The sequence below is a fragment of the Peromyscus eremicus genome, chromosome 13, assembly GCF_949786415.1.
Source record: "Peromyscus eremicus chromosome 13, PerEre_H2_v1, whole genome shotgun sequence".
NCBI lineage: Eukaryota > Metazoa > Chordata > Mammalia > Rodentia > Cricetidae > Peromyscus > Peromyscus eremicus.
The window spans coordinates 18,994,818-19,016,035 of NC_081429.1; the positions used below are offsets into that span (position 1 = coordinate 18,994,818).

At 37.7% G+C, this 21,218-nt stretch overlaps 1 protein-coding gene across 6 annotated transcripts in view; it reads left to right on the top strand.

The window, feature by feature from the left end:
• Fer (FER tyrosine kinase) overlaps window positions 1-21,218 on the top strand; it is a 324,556-nt gene that overhangs the window by 136,115 nt on the left and 167,223 nt on the right. For all 6 annotated transcript variants that reach the window (XM_059277953.1, XM_059277955.1, XM_059277954.1 and 3 more), the window contains 3 exons: window positions 757-849; window positions 7,659-7,862; window positions 16,167-16,289. In XM_059277953.1, the coding sequence (XP_059133936.1) occupies window positions 757-849; window positions 7,659-7,862; window positions 16,167-16,289 (420 nt within the window). The remainder of the gene's footprint in view (window positions 1-756; window positions 850-7,658; window positions 7,863-16,166; window positions 16,290-21,218) is intronic.

Here is a 21,218-nt window from a genome sequence, read left to right on the forward strand (position 1 = left end):
AAAATGTAAAAACAGTGTTAGTGTGCAGGGTAGAGGGACACACTGAGGTTCAGAAACTAACAGTGGGTTCCGGAACAGACAGGGAGGGGGGAAGAGCTAACACTGAGCTTCCTGCTGGGAGGAAACAGTAGAGATGCTGTGCCCTATGGCCAGTGCTCTGTTCTCTGCCTGCTACTGGCTAGCAGTTAGAACATGACTCGATCCTGGACTACAGGCCAGCTCTTCCACACCGACCCATGCACTCTTCCCAACCCTTCTTCTCTGTATTTTCTTCTCCTTTGCAGTCTTGTTTTCTATACTCACTCTCCATTCATTTGCAGTGGTCAAGTGGACCTGAAGATTGGAAAATTGACAAGGTTGTGTTTACTCTGTTGTAATGTGTGATATTCAGAAATAAACCTGGAGAGAGAAGTGCAGACCGACTGGCTTCTGAGAGGGTCCTGACCTCCTCCCCCAGCTGGTTCCCTGTCCTCCCTTCCTTTGGTCACTGCCTTCATGACCATGATGATCAGTGAGGCCTTGGAGACTTGGCTTACACAGGATTCATGATTACGTGATTCATACGGCTCTTTTCCTAAATCAAAACATTTATTGAGGGACCAGAAGAGCAGAATGCTATAAATTTATATGCATTGGTTATGCCAGGAAGTTTATATTTGACAGTTAGAAAACTGAGCTATGAACAAATACCTAAATATTAAAATGTAAACACTCAATGGTTTGCTGCTGGTGATGGCTGCTTCTTATTCCTTCTAGGAGCGAAAGGAGAGGCTATCCAAATTTGAATCTATTCGTCATTCAATTGCTGGAATAATTAGGTCTCCAAAATCGGCCCTGGGCTCATCAACAGTAAGTAGGATTAACTTTGTGCTCCTCCAGTGATCATTGTCTCTCTTCTTTCAGGGTGTGTATGTTTATGCTCACAAACAGCAAAATCAGAGCAGATTCAACTTTCTCTGTGTATTGGACTTGGTTTACATTTGAATATAGTAGACCCCCAAGTACAATTTTTATTACAAGGATGGAAATAGCTTTTTTGCAATGGACCTTCCTTATTGTCTGTGGACATTGGATGTTGGAAACTGGGTACTGTTGAACCATTTCTACAAGCATTTTCTATACATAGTCCACTGTCATAGTTTACTAGGCATAGTAAGATACTAGCTATACGAAATATTTGTAAAAGCAGAAGAATTTCCACAGCATTGTGTGATCAAGGCTGTGTGAAGGCTTTTTCAAAATATACCTCTATCTTCTAATGAAGATGTGGGATGATGTGAGGCCATACTGGGATGTACTAACTGAATTGCTGTGGTAAACATGAGTAAAAGGAACCAGCATGGTAGAGATTTCTTGTGCTGTGCGTATATAATTACAGGGCTTTTCCTGTGTTTGAGACCTCACTAGAGGAATAGAATAAACACTATGTCTACGGCAACAACGCTTTTATAATAGCTATTACTGTGTGTGGGTTCTTAAAATGTATTAGTTGTGAAGAACATTTGATAATAAAAGTAATCTACTTGATAGATTAATCATTGAAATTTCAGTTTGGTGTGTCATGGTGGAGCATTAGAGTTCTGTCTTTAACATGTTTGTTCGAGCAAGCAATGTCCTGACAAGCACTTGGAGTGTGCTCTAGTGTTACCTGCTGTCTGTCCTCTCTCCGCTCAAGCACGAGGCTGACTCGGCTCTTGAGTTTGAGTGTGAGTGTGGTTGTTGCACCATAAGCCTGGGAGTCCAAAGGGAATAGGTATTTAGAGACTACTTAGTCAGAGTTTAAAATGTTTTGATTATGTTAAATGTTTTTTCTTATACAGGAAAGCCCTTGCCACATTAGCACACGGTTTCTTTTCTTATGATGGACTCAATAGAACATAAAATTCATGTTTTCATATGTACACCAAGAGGTTTCAGAGTTTTCACTGTGTTGTGCAACCATAATTACCACAGGATGCTGGAATGGTTTAGTCCCCCGAAACGGTACTCCACACCTATTAGAAGATAGCCTCAGTCCCCACTGGCCTCATCTCCTGAAACCTCACATCCTGTGACTGGGCCTCTTGCAGGGCCTTTCCCATGCACAGAGTGACATTGCAATAGGCTTTTTAGGTTTAGTTTCATTCTATTACTATAAAATTTTTAAGGTTCATTCATGTTGTACCATGTGGCAATCTTCAGTTCTTTTTAAGACTGATTACTATTTCATTGCTTAGATTTATATACTGTTTGTCTCTTCATCTTCTGATAAAATCATAGTTTTGTCATCATATGATAAACTCTACTTTGGGGCTTGTATAAAGAATGTTACCATGGAAATTTTTCATTTTTCTGTGAATATGAGTTAATTTTTCTTTGCTATATACCTAACAGTAGAATTACTGAGGCATATAGGAATTCTAAATTTAAGTTTTTAAGAGTCTGCTTTCCACATTGGTGGCAATATTTGCATTTCTAATAACAGTGTATGTCTGAAAGTTACTGTTTCCTCACAAAATTAACAATGCTTGCTGTTTTCCTGGTTTTGTTTTATTTTATTGTTTTGTTTTAATTGCAGGCATCTAGTGACTGTGGTTTGTCATTGTCCTTTTTATTTGATTTTTTTTATTTAAAAAATTTATTTTTATTTTTATTTAATGTGCATTAGTGTTTAGCCTGCATGTATAGCTGTATGAGGGTATGGGGTCCCTTAGAACTGGAGTTAAAGACAGCTGCTATGTGGGTGGTGGGAATTGAACCTGGGTCCTGTGGAAGAGCAGTGAGTGTTCTTAACTGATGAGCCATCTCTCCAGCCTCTCGCTTTTTAAATAATTTATTTATTTTTATTTTATATGAATTGGTGTTTTGCCTTCATGTATGTTTGTGTGAGCGTGTCAAATCCCCTGGAACTGGAGTGACAGACAGTTGTGAGCTACCATCTGGGTGCTGGGAATTGAACTGGGTCCTCTGGAAGAGCAGCCAGTGCTCTTAACCTCTGAGCCATCTCTCCAGCCCCTTGAATTTTTCTAATGACTAATTAGTATTTTTCATGTGCTAATTGGCTGTTTATGTATTCTTTAGAGATGATTATATTTAACAGTCTTTGCATGCTTAAAATTTTTTGTCTGCTTTTTTGACAGTCTGCAGATTGAACCCAGGTTTGCATGTATGCATGCTAAGCACGCTATCAGTGAACTGTACCCTCAGCTGTAAGCTTGGGTTTTTTAGATGTTGAGTTGCATGAGTTTTAAGTTGTTTTGGGGAAACAAGTTCCTTTATCATAAATGTAGTATACGAATGTTTTTTCTTAGCCTATCAGTTTGCCGTTTTTTTCATTTTTTCTTGATAGCATCACACGGTTTTTAATTTTGATGAACACTTTTTCCTTTTTGTGACGTTGATATCATACGTGGAAAGCACTGCCCATCTCAGATGATGCTGGCAAATGCTCACCTTTGTTTCCTTCTCAGACCCTCACATATGCCTTGAGACATGGAGTTGCTTTTCTTTGTGGAGTGGGGTAGAGGTCTGAATTCATTTTTCTCCTTTTGAAAGCATATTTGTTTAAAATATTTAGAAATCAGCAATTATGAATCACTGTTTATTTAAAAATTTTAAAGGTTTTTTTTGGGGGGAGGCAGGGGTAGGGGATAGGTTTCGAGACAAGATTTCTCTGTGTAATAGCCCTGGGTATTTTTAAAGTTTAATTTTAAAGTTTAAATTTTTAAAATTTAATTTTAGATAAAATAAAGCAAATATATATAGGGAATGATTAAATTACTCATAATAGTGCTTTTAACTGTCATAGCTATTAGTCTTCATTTTTTTTTTTTTTTTTTTTGGTTTTTCGAGACAGGGTTTCTCTGTGCAGCTTTATGCCTTTCCTGGAACTCGCTTTGGAGACCAGGCTGGCCTCGAACTCACAGAGATCCGCCTGCCTCTGCCTCCCGAGTGCTGGGATTAAAGGCGTGCGCCACCACCGCCCGGCTTAGTCTTCATGTTTTTAACTGAAAGATTAAATTATGAATATGCCTTTAAGAGGGTCCAGTGGTACATTTGGGTCTTGGTGGAAGGAAAGACACGAGGTGAAAAATTAGCTGAGATGAACTAGGATCTAACTGTATATTGTGTCTGATATGTCAGATAGTACTATCTGTTGTGCTTAGGGTCACATTATCACATCTTTTTTTTTTTTTTTTTTTTTTTTCTCCTGGAGCTGAGGACTGAACCCAGGGCCTTGCACTTGCTACTGAGCTGAATCCCCAACCCCAACATTTTAACATCTTATGTCATCTCCCAGCAAATGCTTTTTCAGCATATGAAGGGGGCCAAGTAACACATCATTCATATCCCAGAGCCTGGAACCAGCTCACACCCAGTATCTCCCCATCTTCACAAGGCTGTCATTTTGCACTGAGAACTGTTTGTCAGACCCTGCTTCTGAAGCCAAAGACAGAGGTGTTGGGCAGTGTTAGCAGCATTTCCTCCAGCCTCCTGGCAATCATAATGCTTCATTTGAGTTGGAAAGCTTTCAGACCATACTGAAATTACTGAGACCTGTTCCAACCGTATCAGGAATATTGCCCTTTCTCCAAGGCTTCTTTTATATAGAATTGGTCAAATGCATGACTCAGCAACCCCCTTGTTCCATGTTATAGCCACTTGAGAACTGGTATTATTCCTTTGATCTATATAATGTCCCTCTAATTATAGGACTCTTTGAAAAAATGTTATTTAAAATTAGATTCTTCCAAGTCTTGGTTCCAATTACTGTTACTTAATCCAAAACATTGTTGTTTAAAGAGCAAAAGGTTTAAATTAGTCTACCCTGTTTCTTTAAAACTCAATTACTGTATTGACATGGATATTATTTTAATTTTGAGAACCTTTGAGCTGGGCATGATTTCAGCACTTGGGAGGCCGAGCCAGGTGAATCTCTTGAGTTTGAGGCCAGCCTGGTCTACAAAGCAAGTTCCAGGACAGCTAGGACTATTAACATAGAGAAACCCTGTCTTGAGGGGGTGAGAGGGAACCTTTGAATTAGAATTTGAACATAAAATAAATGTGCTTATTTTTATATAGAATCATTTGTTTTCATTTTTCTTGAAAGCTATATTATAGCTGTTTCAGGGGTTTATCAGTTATGATATCAGTATTATGATATGTGCCTCCCACCATCAAAATTGAGGAGTGTTAATTGCTCTCATGTACTTTTCAGTGTTCATCTTTGTGTCTAGAAGAGTAATCTTGTTATTCCCATAACAAGACAGAATTAAATATTATACATTCTAAACATCAGTTGTCTTCTATTATTCTTAAGGTCTTAATTTACTTTTTTCAGTTTTAAAGTGTTAGAAAGTAACAAGGAAATATAAACGTTTTTTATTATTATAGCCATATGCTAATTTCTTCCACATGGTCACATTCAGGAACATCAAAGTTATTCTCTGAGTTGCAAGTTTTGAATTACTTGTATTATACATAATTTTCAAGAAGGGCTTATTGGGGTTAATTTTGTACAGTTTTTATTGTCTGAAACCCAATCTGTTCTTTCATGTGTAAGTTCAAATGTTTAAAATAAGAAACAGATCTTGTCACACTTCCTGTATTCTACACTGAAGTATGCCTACAAGGTGATTGTTGCACTGATCTTCTTACATTTTCAGTTGAAATGTGTGATAAGAAATTGCCAGTGACTACTGGTGAAAACATGCTGTCATTGATAGTGGGGCATATTTTATAAATAAAATATATTTGTTTTCTAAACACAAAATACAAAGTACAAAACAGTTATTCTCTCAAGATGATCACCCCCACAACATATTTCATCTTCAAATCTACCAATAACTCCTTCCGTGTTAGTTGAACCTCGTATTTCAAACCCCTTTCAGAGTTACTAGGTTCTTCAGACTCTTCCAGTTCTAAGTGCATGCCAGTTTTGATGGGCAGCTGGCTGACTAGGGAGAGAGAACAGACTTGGGCATCCTTGCTTCTGCCGCCTTTCTGTCAGGAAGACCCTTAGAGAATGACATAATGTGGATTCCTCATCTTTGGGTACTTCTGCTGTTGGAAAGACTGAGCAACAGGTTCCTACTACAGCAAAAAACAAAGCTGGATTTGCCATATTTTTATATATTGTGATAAATATGGGAAACAAATATCTACTTTTCCTGATTACCTTCCTTAAAAATTACCAGCTCTTGGTATCAGTTCACGAAGAGCTTTGGGCAGCTTTCACACTCACTTTTAAATGTAGTATCCTTTGCTTGATTGCTGGTGGTTGATTTGTTATATATTATTATTTTCATTGTTGCTAACACTAAAAGAAATAAAAGCTTGCTATACTTAAGAAAAATTGCCATAAAAATTGTCATATCATATACATATTTTTAAAATTTAGGTGACATAAATGGAAGAACAATCATCAAAATGTACAGCATGCTTGAGGCCTATTTGGGACATTTTCTTTTTATAGCAATAAGATGAGTTTTGGGTAATAGCATGTTGGATTTTTAGACCTCTTCAGTGGTACAGATTAATGAAGGCTATCTTCAGAATTAGTTTTCATTTACTACCTACTTATCATAAAGTTCATAATATTAGCCTATAAATCCTCATATTTGTATGTTTGCCTTTTATTTATCTTCTTAGTCAGCTTTCCTTTTCTAGGACAAAGTGCATGAGATAAATGACTATGAGGAGGAAAGGCTAATTTGGGCTCCTTGGTGGAAGTATGTACTCAGCTTTTTCCAGCCATGAAGGAGTGTGTGTGTGTGTGGTTCTTTCCAAGGACATGCTACCATACTCCAAAATACATACATGCTACCATACCCCAGCAGTACAGGGCAGTTTTGTTCTTGTGGATGAATAGAACACAACAGAACTTCCTTGTGAACATAACATGTCTGATTTCATCTACCCCTAATTTCAGGATTTTCAGGGCAGTGTGGCTAGCTCTTGCTTATTTCCACTCTTTGGTTTGAGCGTGTGTTCTCCTAAAACAGTAGGCGACTTGCTTTCCTTTCCGTTTCATAGCTTGTAATCGCCCCCACATGTGTTGCTTTCTCACACTGCTCATTTTTTTTTTTTTTTTTTTTTTGGATGCTCTTGCACCCAGGGCTCTATCGGCCATAGCTTTGCAAAACCAAGCCCAGCCCTGTGACAGAGCAATGGCTTAGCAGAGGTGAGGTAGAGGAGTGAGTTAGAAGAGCTTAGCCAGGCAGCTCCAGGCGGAAGCCGAGACCCATCCCTACCTACTGTTAGGTACAGTGCGCAGTCGGAGTGGTCTGGAGTTAATTAATTCAATGAATGAAACGTGTTTAATGTGTCTGTGATAAATTTCTCTGAAAATGCTTTTTATATTCCCTTTGATTGATGAATATTATTACATAGATTTATTTTATGGTAAGGGCAATAAGAATAGGACTGTTAACCTTACATGGCAATGTTCCTGTGCATGATAGAAAGTATTGAAAGCTATGTATTTGTGCTAAACCTCAGCCCCAGTGCTCCAGGGGATATTTTCTTTAATAATTGTGAAAATGTCAGACTCATCATTTGATTTTTAATTGGCCGATGAAGGCAGAGCGTATGTAAGAAGTGTTTTTACTTGCAGTGAATTTTATTAGGACAAAATAAGATTTTATTTTTCTAACTCGGTCTTTAAAACATTTGTGCAGCTCTCTGATGTGACCTCTATGAGTGAGAAGCCCCTGGCGGAGCATGACTGGTACCATGGCGCAATCCCCAGGATAGAGGCCCAAGAGCTACTGAGGCAGCAAGGAGACTTCTTGGTGCGAGAGAGCCATGGGAAACCCGGTGAATATGTCCTTTCTGTGTACTCAGATGGACAGAGGAGACACTTCATCATACAGTTTGTCGATGTATGTTCCCAGGCTAGTTCATATGTGATTATTGATGGAATCCATTTTGGTATGCTTGAAGTGTAATGGTGGATGGTTGATAAGAAATGCTTGACACACAGTAAGTTTAACAGTTGAATTTTTCAGCCGGGCGGTGGTGGCGCACACCTTTAATCCCAGCACTCAGGAGACAGAGGCAGGAGGATCTCTGTGAGTTTGAGGCCAGCCTGGGCTACAGAGTGAGTTCCAGGAAAGGCTCCAAAGCTACACAGAGAAGCCCTGTCTCAAAAAAACAAAAAAAAACAAAAAACAAAAAAACAAAAAGTAAACAATTGAATTTTTCCTCAGTTCCATAAGTATGATGCTCCAAAATGGATTAAAATAATATCATATTTAAAAATCAATAACATTAAATTTAAATGTAAATATCTAAAATGTTGAATTTGAGTATTAACGTATTTTAAATTAAAACAAAAGTAATGTAAATGCTGTGTGTTTTCTTCCTGTAGTAAAACTCGAGATTATGAGATGTGTACTTTTGAAGGCACCTCTTTAACTAGTTTCAAACTATCATTTATTTTATTGACTAGTGTGAATGAAATTCTTCAATTCAGGGTGGTGAGTTTATGATTCAATATTATTGATCTTTTTCTGTTTTTTCTATAATACCTATTGGTATTAATAAGCAATAAATAGAAAATGATAAGACATATGAACAGCATATTCACATTATTTATCCTAAGGCTAATTTATTTTTTGAGATTTGGAATTGTTAAACTGCTTTCTTTGAAACGTTGCTTATGATCATTGTGTGATGGGGGGAGGGCACACATGCCTGGAGGTCAGACGACAGCTCTCAGGTGTCATTTCTCTCCTTCTCCCTCTGCGTGGGTTGTGGGGAATCAAACTCGGGTCTCCAAGTGTTGCACACCACTCCCTGTTAATGTTGTCCTTATTAAGCACTAAAGGGCTGAATAGTAATTTTGGCATTTTTGCTTTTACTGATTGAGAAATTTATAATGGCAATTTCTTTGGCAGATGGAAGAATTGTTGCCTGTTTTTCTTATTTTCACTCCATTGTTTCAAATGGCTTTCATTTGAAAATGCCTGTCCACAGGATTTAAGTTTCTGTTGAGGCACAAGAGTAATATTAATTACCTTAGAGAAAGAGTAAGCCATGATCAGAAGCAGAACCTATAGGATTTTAGGGATTTAGTAACTTGTATACATATCAGTTTGAACTTAGGGTTGACTGAACCATGAAGTTTAGATTAACAGGCACTGATAAATTCAAAATAAAATGATAAATATTTTAAAATAAAACTTTGGTGAAAATCTTCCTATAATGGCATTGTTTATTCTCTTATTCATTCATTCAGGAAATATTTATTCAGTATTATGTGAGGCCTAAACATATGAGTCAGCAACAATAAAAAATTAGAGGTGATATTTAGCATGTGAAATTTAGTAGGTAGATAAATATATAAAAGAGATACTAATAAATCGTAAAGGAAAGATAGACTGTAACATAATAAGAGCAGAATTCAGTACCCAGCATTTGTTAGTGACCAGATAATCTAACTAGAAAATCAACAAAAGGAACAAAGGAGTCAGCAATGGACCTAAGACATTTTTGAGCATTTCATCTAGCAGCAATTGTTTAAGCATTCTTCTCAACTGCACGCTGAGCATTTTCCAGAACAAACCATATGTTGGGCTACAAAAAAATTAGCAACTAAAAAAATCAAAATGTCTTTTCTGACCACTGTGGAATAAATCTAGAAATCAACAATAGGTAAAACCCTGGAAACAGCATTAGATACATGGAAATCAAATACTCTTGAAGAAACAAATCACTGAAAACATTAAATGAGAAATATAAGATTCCTGAGGTAAATAGAAATGGAAATACATTACACTAAAACTTATAGACTATGACAAACACCATTCTCAAAGGAAAACCCTTAGCAACTAGTGCCAACATCCAGCAAGATTTCAGCTGGAGACCTTGGGGTGCTTCCTAAGGAACTAGAAAAAGAAGAACCAAATCAGTAGAAGGCAATGTTACACGTCAGAGCAGGGGTATGTGAAATACTTGAGAAATACAAAAAGACAAATGTTGTATAGTGGCTTTTGGAAAGGATAAACTTAATAAGCCTTTAACTAAATGAAGAACAACACTCAGTATCGGAGATGAGGGTAAGACATTGCAGCTGACACCACCAGAGAACAACGGATCATCCGAAAGGCCTGGGAACAAGTCTAACAACACATGGAAAGTACCAGAGGGCTGGTGAGATCGCTCAGCTGCTCAAGGCACTTGCCACCAAGCCTTGGGACTCACATGCTGGAAAGAGAACTAACTCCTGGAAATTGCCCTCTGCCTCACACCGGAACGGTGCCCTTCTCCAAACATGAATAAAAAGAAAGTCTAGAAGAGCAGATAAATTCTGTGGCATGCAGGTTACCAAATTTGAAAAATACATGTGAAACCTTTTTTCCCCCAGTTGTTTTAGACAGTCTTACTATGTAACTCAGGCTAGCCATGAACTTGGGATTTTTCTGTCTCCAACTCCATAGTGCTGGAATTAGAGCTGTGGCCTACCATACTGGCCTAGAAATCTAAAACATAAAGAGACTAATAAAGAGCTCTGAGATTGAATCAGTAATAAATGATTACATTTATTAAAAATGACAATAAAATAATTTTAATAGTAAAATTACTGTTGTATCACTTTTTCAAAGTAATCAAAGAAAAGCCTAACACTTTATGCATTCCTTATAAGATCTACAAATATTTAAAGAACTAGTACCAGTTTTCTCAAAGTATTTTAAAAAATTAAAAAAGAAGGAATCCTTAAAAACTTATGCATACCTATAACAGAAAAGGAACAATCTCAGAAGAAATTTATAGGCCAATACTGCTTATGAACATAGACATAAAATGTTAAATAAAATGCTAGGAAACTACATTTCATGGCACATTATAAAAGATCATTCACTGTGATCAAATGATTCATTCCTGAGATGCAAGAATGCTTCAGTGTAAAATAGCTGATGTATCAACAGAGTCAAACACAAAAAACATAGGGAAATTTAAGTAGGCACTTAGAAAGCATTTTACAAAATTCAAAATTCATTCATGGTATAATACCCTACACAATTCAGGGTGGAAAGACTATTGTAACTCAAGAGAGTCATTTATGACAAACCCACAGCTAATGCCATACGGGATGGAGAAATAATGGAAAGCATCCTTCTGAAGTCTAGAACAAGACAAGGATGCCCAGTGTCATTGCCTTTTGTCAACATAGTACTGTTAAGTCCTCGCCAGACCAATTGGCAGGAGAAAAAAATAAGGGAATCCAGAATAATGAAGAAAAAAGCAAACTGCCCTTGTTAAAAGGTGAACTGGTCTCATGCACAGTGAATTCTAAAAAGACTTAAGAACAAAAAACTGTTGGAACCAGTAAATTTTATAAAATCAAGGATCCAAAATCAGCACTCAAAACACATTTGTATTTCTGCATGTGCTTGGTCTTAGCTGAAAGGCTGAGACCAAGTGATCATATTTCTATATGCTGAGAAAGCTACCTGACCCCCCCCCCAAAAAAAATGAAAATAGCAATCCCACTTTGAACAGCTATAAACACTAGCCACAAATTTAACAGAGAAGTGAAAGGAAATGAAAACTATAAAACATGGATGAAGAATACTGAAAAACATACAAGTAAATACAAAGATACCCTGTATGTATGGAAAAGTCAATATAGTTCAAATGTCCCCGTATGTTATGCAGACTCATCAACAAAGAATTACAATAAATAATCTCAGAGTTCATAAGAGACTATAGATAAACCTGAATAGCCAAAACAATCTTGAGCGAGAAGCTGGAGGCATCATAACCAGACCCAGAAATGTACAAGGAAGTTGTCATCAAAGGACATTAAAAACAGAACTGTAGTTCAGTGAGCAGAATAGAGAGGTAGAAACCAGCCCACTCATTGTGACCAGCTGATTTTTGTCAGAGCCAAGAATTCACAATGGCTCTGTTAGGGAAGTGGTGTTGGGGAAATTAGATGACTGTATGCATAAGAGTGAGACCACTTTCTCTCATCATTACAGATATCAAATAAAAATCTAGTAAAGCCTACACATGAAATCATGACTCATGAAACTACCAGAGGAAACCAGGGGAAATGCTTTAAGATACTGACCTGGGAAGTGGTTTTTTAGATACGTCTCCAAATATGGCCAACAAAACCTTGTTTGCTGCATTCACATCAAACTAGAAAAGCCTCTGCGTTGAAAGGAAGCCATCAGCAGAGTAAAGAGGCGGTTTAACAGAGTCAAGAAAGCATTTGCAAACCGTACAGCTGAAGGGGTTATTTCCACAGTACATAGGAATTCAAGTGGCTCAATAGCACAAAACTAAATAAACCAATTTAAAAAAAGAATTGTCTGAATAGATGAATAGACTTTAGAGCAATTTTCTATTTTTTATAAAATTTATTAAGAATATAAACCCTGTCTTGAAAAAAAAATATATATACATACACACACACACATATATACAATCACATCACTTTCCCCCTTCCCTCCAGACCCTTCCAAGTCTTCTCCTTCCATGTTGCCTCCATTCTCAAATCGATAGCCTCTTTTTCCCCATTGTTATTATTTTACATGTATATGTCTTTGTGTATGCACAGGTACGTAAATACCACCTGCTAAGTCTTCTTGGTATCTTTGTGTATGTGGTTTGGGGGCTGACCACTTTCTAATGAATGGCCTTTTAGAGGGCTCATCCCTGGGAGTGGCTGATCTCCCTCTCACCAGTGACTCTTTGCCTGGAGTTTCTTGTCCCGGGGTGTGACCCCATGAGTCTCACCCTTTCACAGTAGCATTTCTTCAATAGAATTTTTTTTTTCTTAGAAGTACAAATGGTGACAGACATTCACGAAAGATGTTCAACATCTCTAACCATATAAATTAAAACCACTGAGGCAGCCCGTTGTTCCTGTGAGAATGTCTGTTTTTCAGAAGACAAATGAAGCCAAGGCTGTGAGGAAATGAAGAAACGTCTGCATCTTTGTGGGGGAATGTTAATTAGCATAGCCATTATGGAGATAAGTGTGGAGCTTCCTCAGAAACCTGAGCACAGAATGACATGATCCAGAAACCCCATTCCTTGGATCATATCTGAAATGGACCTGTAAAAAAGATACATCTCCATTGTTTACCCTACGCTATTCAGAGTAGTCAGAGTGTGAAATCAACCTAAATGTCCAGTAGCTGGATGAAGAAGAGATGGCATTGCGTGGGCACCATGGCGTACTGTTCAGCCACAAATACCTTTGAAATCCTGCCATAGCCAGCAGCATGGATGTGCTGGGATCGTGTTATTATGTGAAACAATTCAAGTAGAAGACGCTTGCTGTGTGGCAGCCCAGAGCTGAGTCGTCACTACAGAAGCTGAAAGAGTAGGGAGAGGGAAAACGCTAGAGGCCAGTCAACAGGTCCAGTGGTCCAGTGTTATTCCTATAAATAGGAATAAGTCCTGGTTTTCATGGCATGGTCACTAGAACATAATTAACAATAATTCATTATGTATGTCAAAATAGTTAGAAGAATTTTGACGTTCTCACCGTAACAAAATGAGCAAAGTTTAGAGTTGTGGCTATGCTACTTCCTGAGTAATTTGTTCCCTTTCACAGCCGTGAGTGAAAGCATCACATTGTAGTTCATATATGCCCAAAGCTTTGGTCAATAACATGCTTTTTAAATTAAGAAATGGAGAGAGAAGATATTGATCATGTATCAAGTTCACTTTGAGGTGATTAAATCTCTGAATTACTTAGCTTTATTGCTGCAGTCTCCAGGCTCTTTAAAGCACATTTTAAATTCATGCTCTGAGTCTTAATGTGCAATAAAAAGCCAACACATTTTTTGTATAACAGTTCTGAATTTGTGGCTTATCCTTGTGTAGCTGGAATTTTTTCCCATTATATAGTAATCATGAAGTCATCATTAGGACAAGGCAGTAACTACTCTGAGGTTTATAGCAGGGTTGATTTCTAGTTTCATTCTGTATGAGCTTCATTACTTATTACTTATTATTAAACATTGTACTTTAATGTCTCGTGCTCATGAGTGTGTGGACTTTCCTTTGTCTGTTTGTAGACTGTCTTGTCTCCTTTACAACACTTACTGCATTTCGTGTCATTCACAGATGTCTATTTCTACAGCCTGTATATGCCACAGATTATACTAGACCATAGGGCTGTGATGCTGAGGAGGAAATGAACAAATGTGTTGCCTAATATGTCTGCACTCAAGAAGGGAGATAGATAATTAAAAAAAGGGAAAATTGGGGCTGGAGAGATGGCTTCCAGAATATCCGAGTTGGATTCTCTCAGCATCCATGCTAAATGTCTCACAACCTGTAACTCCAGCTTGAGGGAATCTAACACCCTTTTCTGATCTCTGTGGGTACACACACACACACACACACACACACACACACACACACACATACACCTTTAAGAATAAGTAAAATATATGTGATGATAGGGTCAGAAAGGTAATAGTCATATATTGTAAGGAGAATTATGTCAATAAGGAAAAGGAGGTGAGAAGTTAAATTGGGGTGTGAAAGTGGAGATCGTATATTGTGTAGGTGGCCAGAGTTAACTTCACAGAAAAGATATTTAATGAAAGCTGGGAGAAGAAGTCGGGAAAGGAGATATTACCTGTGGAGCTGTCTGTCTTATGAATTAATTCATGCAGCAAACCAACACACCTCTCTGAGGAAGGAGTGCATATCATGTTTTAGAACAGGAAGGTAATGTCAGTGCTTGGAGACTAATGAGCCAAGGAGAAGGAGTGGAGGGAGATGAGGTAGACAGACAGTAGTGAGCTCAGATTAGCATACAAAGGAGTGATCCTTAGGGACACTAGACCCTAATTGCTGCGTTAAGAGTAAATTGGAAGAAAAATGTAGAAATCATATTTGTCTGAAATGTTTTTGGGGTTGGTGTTATTAGTGCATGCTGCACTTCTGTGACATTTTACATTTTCATCTCTACTGCACTGTGCTGTGGAACAGGAGAACATATTCCGCCTCTCCAGTGGGGTTTTAGTCTGTTTTATCCAACTTCTTGCTGTTTCTCTCATGTTCTCCTTCTCAGCCTATAGCAGTCACTCCTGCTTTTCCTGCCTGGTTTTATGAAGTTGGAAAGTTGTATTTCTTAATAGTTATCTTAAAATGCATATTTACATTTGTATCTGCACACTTCCTATGTGTTACAGTTAAGCCTAAGGAAGAACCACACAGGAGTTTTTAATACATTGCATTGCAGTTCTTCCGGCATTGAGAAGTGTGGTCAGTGGGCTACTTCTCTATTTCCTGCTGCCCATTCTTACACCTAATTATGGGTCTGTTTAAATAGGAAAGCCAGGAACAACATGACAGGGTGTAAGAATGTGCTCCTTACCCAGTGACAGGAAATATGAATGTGCTAAGATAGGGGGCTGAAGAGATGGCTCAGCCATTAGGAGAATGTGCTGTTCTTGTGGAGGACAAAGTTCAGTTAGTCTCACAACTGCCTGGAAATTTAGCCAGCTCTGGTCTCCATGGGCATCCACACACATGGCGTATACTCACATGGCACATACATTTAAAATAACAAAATAATTCTTCTAAAAAGGTGCTAAGCTCGGAGCTTGCTGATTTCAAAAGCATTAGCACCGATACTCTTTATTTCTTTATCTTCATTTCTTGTGTGAATGATGTTTGGACCTTTATTTTTTTATAGTCAATACTACCTTGAAGTCCTGCTGTAGAAAAACCCATTAGATTAGCAAATAAGAAATGACTTTAGACATTAAGATATTTATTGTTTTACTAGGCTTCCTCAAACTTTTGACAGTGTTTTTGGTACTGAAAGTTTATTGAATGGAGCACACAGGGAGATACGTGCAAACATCTTTCTTGTGCCTGAACTTGAGTGGGCACTTGTCTTGTTCACTTGATCATCACATTAGTAAAGTGCGGTTCAGTTCTGTTAGCTTCTCTTACTATAATAATGATGTGTCCTGTGTATTTTGAATTTTTTTCTGTCAAAAGATTGGGCGGTAGACTAGAGTTTCATTTTCCCGTCTACTTTTAATTTTCACTATCTAACAAGTGTGTAGTTCAGGGTTGTTAAATGTATTTGTGTCGCTGTGCACTGACAGCCCTCCTTAAATAGAACTTAACTCATGGTTGAAGATGCTTTTTCTGAAACAGTGACTCCTAATAATTCTGTTTTGTTGTTCTCCCTCCAGAATCTGTATCGATTTGAGGGCACTGGGTTTTCAAACATCCCTCAACTTATAGATCACCACTTCTCAACCAAACAGGTCATCACCAAGAAGTCTGGGGTGGTTCTGCTGAATCCTATTCCTAAGGTATGCCACGCTGCTGTTTTTTTTTTTTAAAGAATGCTTGTTAGCGTTTCTCACACTGAAGAAAGTTTTTAAAGTTATGTGTTAATGCCAGAGACAAATCACTTCTGTGAATACCAGTAACTCTGGGCAGAGCTGAACTCTAGACCTCCTTAATTTTACTAAGATCCATTGCCTGCCTTCTGAGGATTTGCTAGGTAGGCTACAAATGGTCTCATTTCTTCCTTTCCCACTTCATCTTGAGAGATGTGAGATTCATGCTTTGAAAGGGTCTAGCAAAAGATTTGAAGATGAACACATCAAAGAACATGTCTAGCAATTAGGAATTAAGTCAGAATTTTAGGTAGGAGTGTGAGGTGTGCAGTGCAGTGCAAGTTCGGGACAGCTTAAAGCTACGCTGCTCCTCTCAGAAAGCATAACTTTCCGGGCAGCCAGGTCAAAGGTCGCTTTAGGCCATTTTTACCCCTAAGATCTATCACAAAACAATTCTTTCATGTGCCGAGAGACGTGCGAGGTTAGGAATGGGCCTGTTGTAGGAATGGGCCTGTTGTAGGAATAGGCCTGTTGTAGGAATGGGCCTGTTGTAGGAATGGGCCTGTTGTAGGAATGGGCCTGTTGTAGGAATGGGCCTGTTGTAGGAATGGGCCTGTTGTAGGAACGGGCATCTTGTAGGAACGGGCATCTTGTAGGAACGGGCATGTTGTAGGAATGGGCCTGTTGTAGGAATGGGCCTGTTGTAGGAATGGGCATGTCGGTGTGGTTCAGGTAGCACCTGAGGGACCTCGACGACAGTGCACCAGTGGTCTCGTTGAGCCTTTTAACACTTGGGTTGGGGATGGCAGGAGCCCTTTCCTTTGAGGGCTGTGCAACATGAAGAATGGTGTCGAAATGGGAAAGACATTATAATTGGTAGGTGACATGTATCATTTGATTTTTATAGATCTGAAGGGCAGCTTCTAATTGAAGTGACAGTCCCAAGAATGCTGATATAATTTGAAAAATTTAAAAGTTATGGTGATTTTCCTTGTTAGCCTAGAAAATAATGTCTGTTTAGAGTGGTCAATCTCATGACTTTACCATTAATTTGTTAATAAAAAGTGAATTGTAGTTCTAATCCAGTGTTGTCCCTACAGTGTCGCCCTCCCCCCAATTTTCACTTCAAACTCTTCTCATAACATCTAATTCCAGTTTGTTCTTCCCTCCCTACACCCAGCTTCCCAGAACCCACAAGCCTGAGGTTACCTTTAGTGTCTCCTCTATACCCCGGCTTCTCCAGTTAGATGACAAGTTTTGTGTTCTTAATTACACACTTGATAGTGTGAACTTCAGTCCCAGTATATCCTATGATGAATCAACCTCAATTTAGTAACATACAGTTAGTTACCCATGTCACGTGAACACAAAATAAACCTCTTTTACATATCTTGATTCTTAGCTTCACAAACCAACTGAATATTTGCACAATCTGTAGGCTTAGTCAGAACCACGTTAGAGATCAAATTCATGATAGAAATTAACTTGCAGATCTGGACCTGAGGAGAAATATATAATTTCAAATAAAATTACACCCCTCACTATATAAAAATTTCCATGAAATGAACTTAGGTAATGGATTAGGTTCTCTAGACTATTACATGGTCAATTTTTATTTTTCTGTCAGATCTCTAATACTTTGGGGTTGATTATCCCATCATTTTATAGCAGTAGCTGTGCAAATAAGTGAATGCTAGAAGCCGTAGAAGGTTAAAGAGCTATATATGATTGTTTTATGAGGCAAAAACTTAAAGCTTATCCACCCATTAACCTGATATAAAGTCCTAGTAGTTGAAATATGCACATTAGTATCTGTTTATTTGTAAACATTGTTACACACTTGGTTCAAAAAATCATGTTACTCATTTTAAAGATAATTGTAATACAGAGGTTATGAAGGACAATTTTCAATTCTGAGTGGAGAACAAATTGATATGGATTTTGTTGTGGTGGTATTATTACCATATATCTTCCTTTGAAAAGTTATTTGTACTCTTATTACTGAATCTATTTCTTGATTTAAATTGTGTAAGAAGTTAATATATTTGACCATATAATATGTCATCTAAAATTAGATATAAAATATCTAAGTTTCATCTTTCTAGACTTTATTTTTAGCCTACATAGAGAATGTTATTTTGCTTTAGGAGCAATTTTTGTTTCCCATTCTCTTATTCATGAAAATATAATTTTATTACTCTAATGCCTGCAGTAACTAAAATAGTTTTCAATCTTTATTCTTTGTATTTACTCACAAGTGCAGGGAAACTAGACAACCAGAATGGGGGAATTGCCTGATTTTTACAGCTTAATAATGCTATTACTGAATGGGTGCCTTAACCATCTGCTCCTCACCTGCTGACTGTTTTTTCCTGTACTGCCTCACAGACCCTGTGTGGGAATTTAGGACAGGGGAAGTATTGTTCTAAGTAGAACTGTTTGATCACCCGTAATTGTTATCTTAAAGCAGCAAACCTAGTGGGCGTCCATGGCCTGTTCTTTCTTCGTTTAAATGTTTTCTCTACCTCAAGCACAGTGCAAGTTCTGTAAGGCCAGCATTTGTAGACGAATTTCTAAACAGTCTTATTAAATAAGAAACATAGAGCCAAACACAGAGGTAACAACCAAAGAGATCAGAGAACTAGCAAAGAGCCACGACTACCTTATCTTACCACATTGCTGCTGTCACCTCCAAAGAGAGAGCTTCTTCCTGTGTAACCTGTGTTTTTATTGCCTTTCTGTTCTGCTTTCTCATTGGCTCTTAGCCCAGCCACGTGACTTCCTCGTCACTGCCTGTCTATACAGACCTCCAGGTCTCTATGGTTGGTACTGGGATTAAAGGCTTGTGTTACCACGCTTGGCTGTGTCTTTGACCACACAGATACTCTGCCTGCCATGTGATCGGATTAAGGGCGTGTGCTACCACCGCCAGACTTCTGCTTATGGCTCGCTATGTGACCTCACCATGTGACCTCTGATCTCCAGGCAAACTTTATTTAATAACATACAGATAAAATCACATTTCAGCACAAATAAATATCCCCACATTCCCCCTTTTATTCTAGTAAAAAGAAAAAAGTATATAATTAATATAAGAAAAACTATATACAATAATTACAATAACTATATACAATATATGCAAGCAATAAATACCTCAACAAAGTCTAGTCCATTTGTATTTGACAGACTCAGAGAAAATATTCCATTATCTATTCTACTTGGTAAGTAATGTACCTGAATCACTTTGTATCCTAACTTATATTACTAACAGAGAACTATCTTATACTATCTTTCAAATTTATACACTTACACCTCTTTAGTGAGTTTCTTTTCTGAAATTCTTAACAAGGAAAAAGTATAACTATAACTGTCTAATCTTCAACTAACTATAACTATCTAATCTTCAACTCAATATAACTATAACCATAACTATCTAATCTTCAACTCCCTCAGAGACCCAAGAAGGAAATAATATTACCTAATACAACAGGAAGTGTAAACAAGCGATTTCCAAAAAAAAATGTGAGTTGACAGAAACAGCCAGCTGCCTGGACAGTCACCTGAGGTTTCTCCACAACGTTGGGGCATCATCTTCAGTGTATAGGCTTAGTGTATCTGACAGACTCATTTGTGAAGTAGGATGTACACAAGGCCTACATTTCGACCTCATATTCGGTGCAAGTTGTCTATGTACCAGATAAACCCGAATTCCACTAGTGTCCTGTCATGATTCAGGATTTTAAATTCTGGAAATTGTTGATGTTTTTGGAATTCAGCTGTCCATTCTTCTTGGCTTGTGGGTGGCTTCATCTCGGCATCCTGTTCTTCTCCACATCCCATTCTTCTCAGCTTGTGGGTGGCTTCATCTCTTTTATTAAATGCCAGTCTATCATTGAGAGGTTAGACTCTGTTAGCCTAGTTACTCTTTCAAGAATAACTGTTTCAGCTACTGTTCCACTGTACACCAGAAGCCATCGGTCCACTGCCTGTTCAGCTGCCTTCAAAGAAAGGGGCACTGTACCTTTTCTGGATTGCAAAGGCCACTTCAGTGATGGTACCATATTGTCCTGGCCTCAGAGGATGCCTGTTGCTAAAGCCACAACCACACTTGTCTTGGCAAGAATCAGTAGTCCTTTGTTTCATGTCCTGTCTGTCCATTTGGTCCTGTTGATTGAAGGACACTTTGTTGTCCCGTGGCTAACTTTTGCCACAATGAAAGTTAACTCCATATGCAGTTTCTTCAATACCCATATCTTCTCTGAAGTAGATTGGTGTTGCCATGAGCTGACATGTCTCATAGTCATAAAAAAAGAAAAAAATTCTAAGTTATTGAAACATTTTAAATGCCATATTCTGTAGATCTCTGAAAGGTTTGAAGATGACCTGTCTCTCTAAAATACATCTGCTCGACCTTGAAAACATACCTAATATGACTACAAGTTCTATTATAATGTCTAACTACTAACTTTCATTTCTTCATATCCTAATAGTTGGTAATAATAACATTCAAGGATTAGCAAATTGCATTACATTATTAAGTGAACTGTATAAGTACAATATCTTGAAGAAGATTAGAAAAATACTTATAGCATTTTCTAACAATCTCAATTTCAATATATATAATTTGTATACAACATACAAAAATCCAATCCAATGTAAAGTATTTAAAACTAGTAATTGTCTTTTAAAAGTAGGTTCAATAATTATCTTTTTATCTATATCCTATCTATATCTTCTCTTTTCTTTTCAGAGTAGATTCAGGAATCTACCCTCTATTCTATCATTTCTATATATCTTTTTTTTTTTTCAAACAAGAACCTTAAATCTAATCTCCTTTGCTTAGCTCTTTTTTTAACCATTAACAACAACAACTTGTAACCAACCCTCCTAAGCAATGAA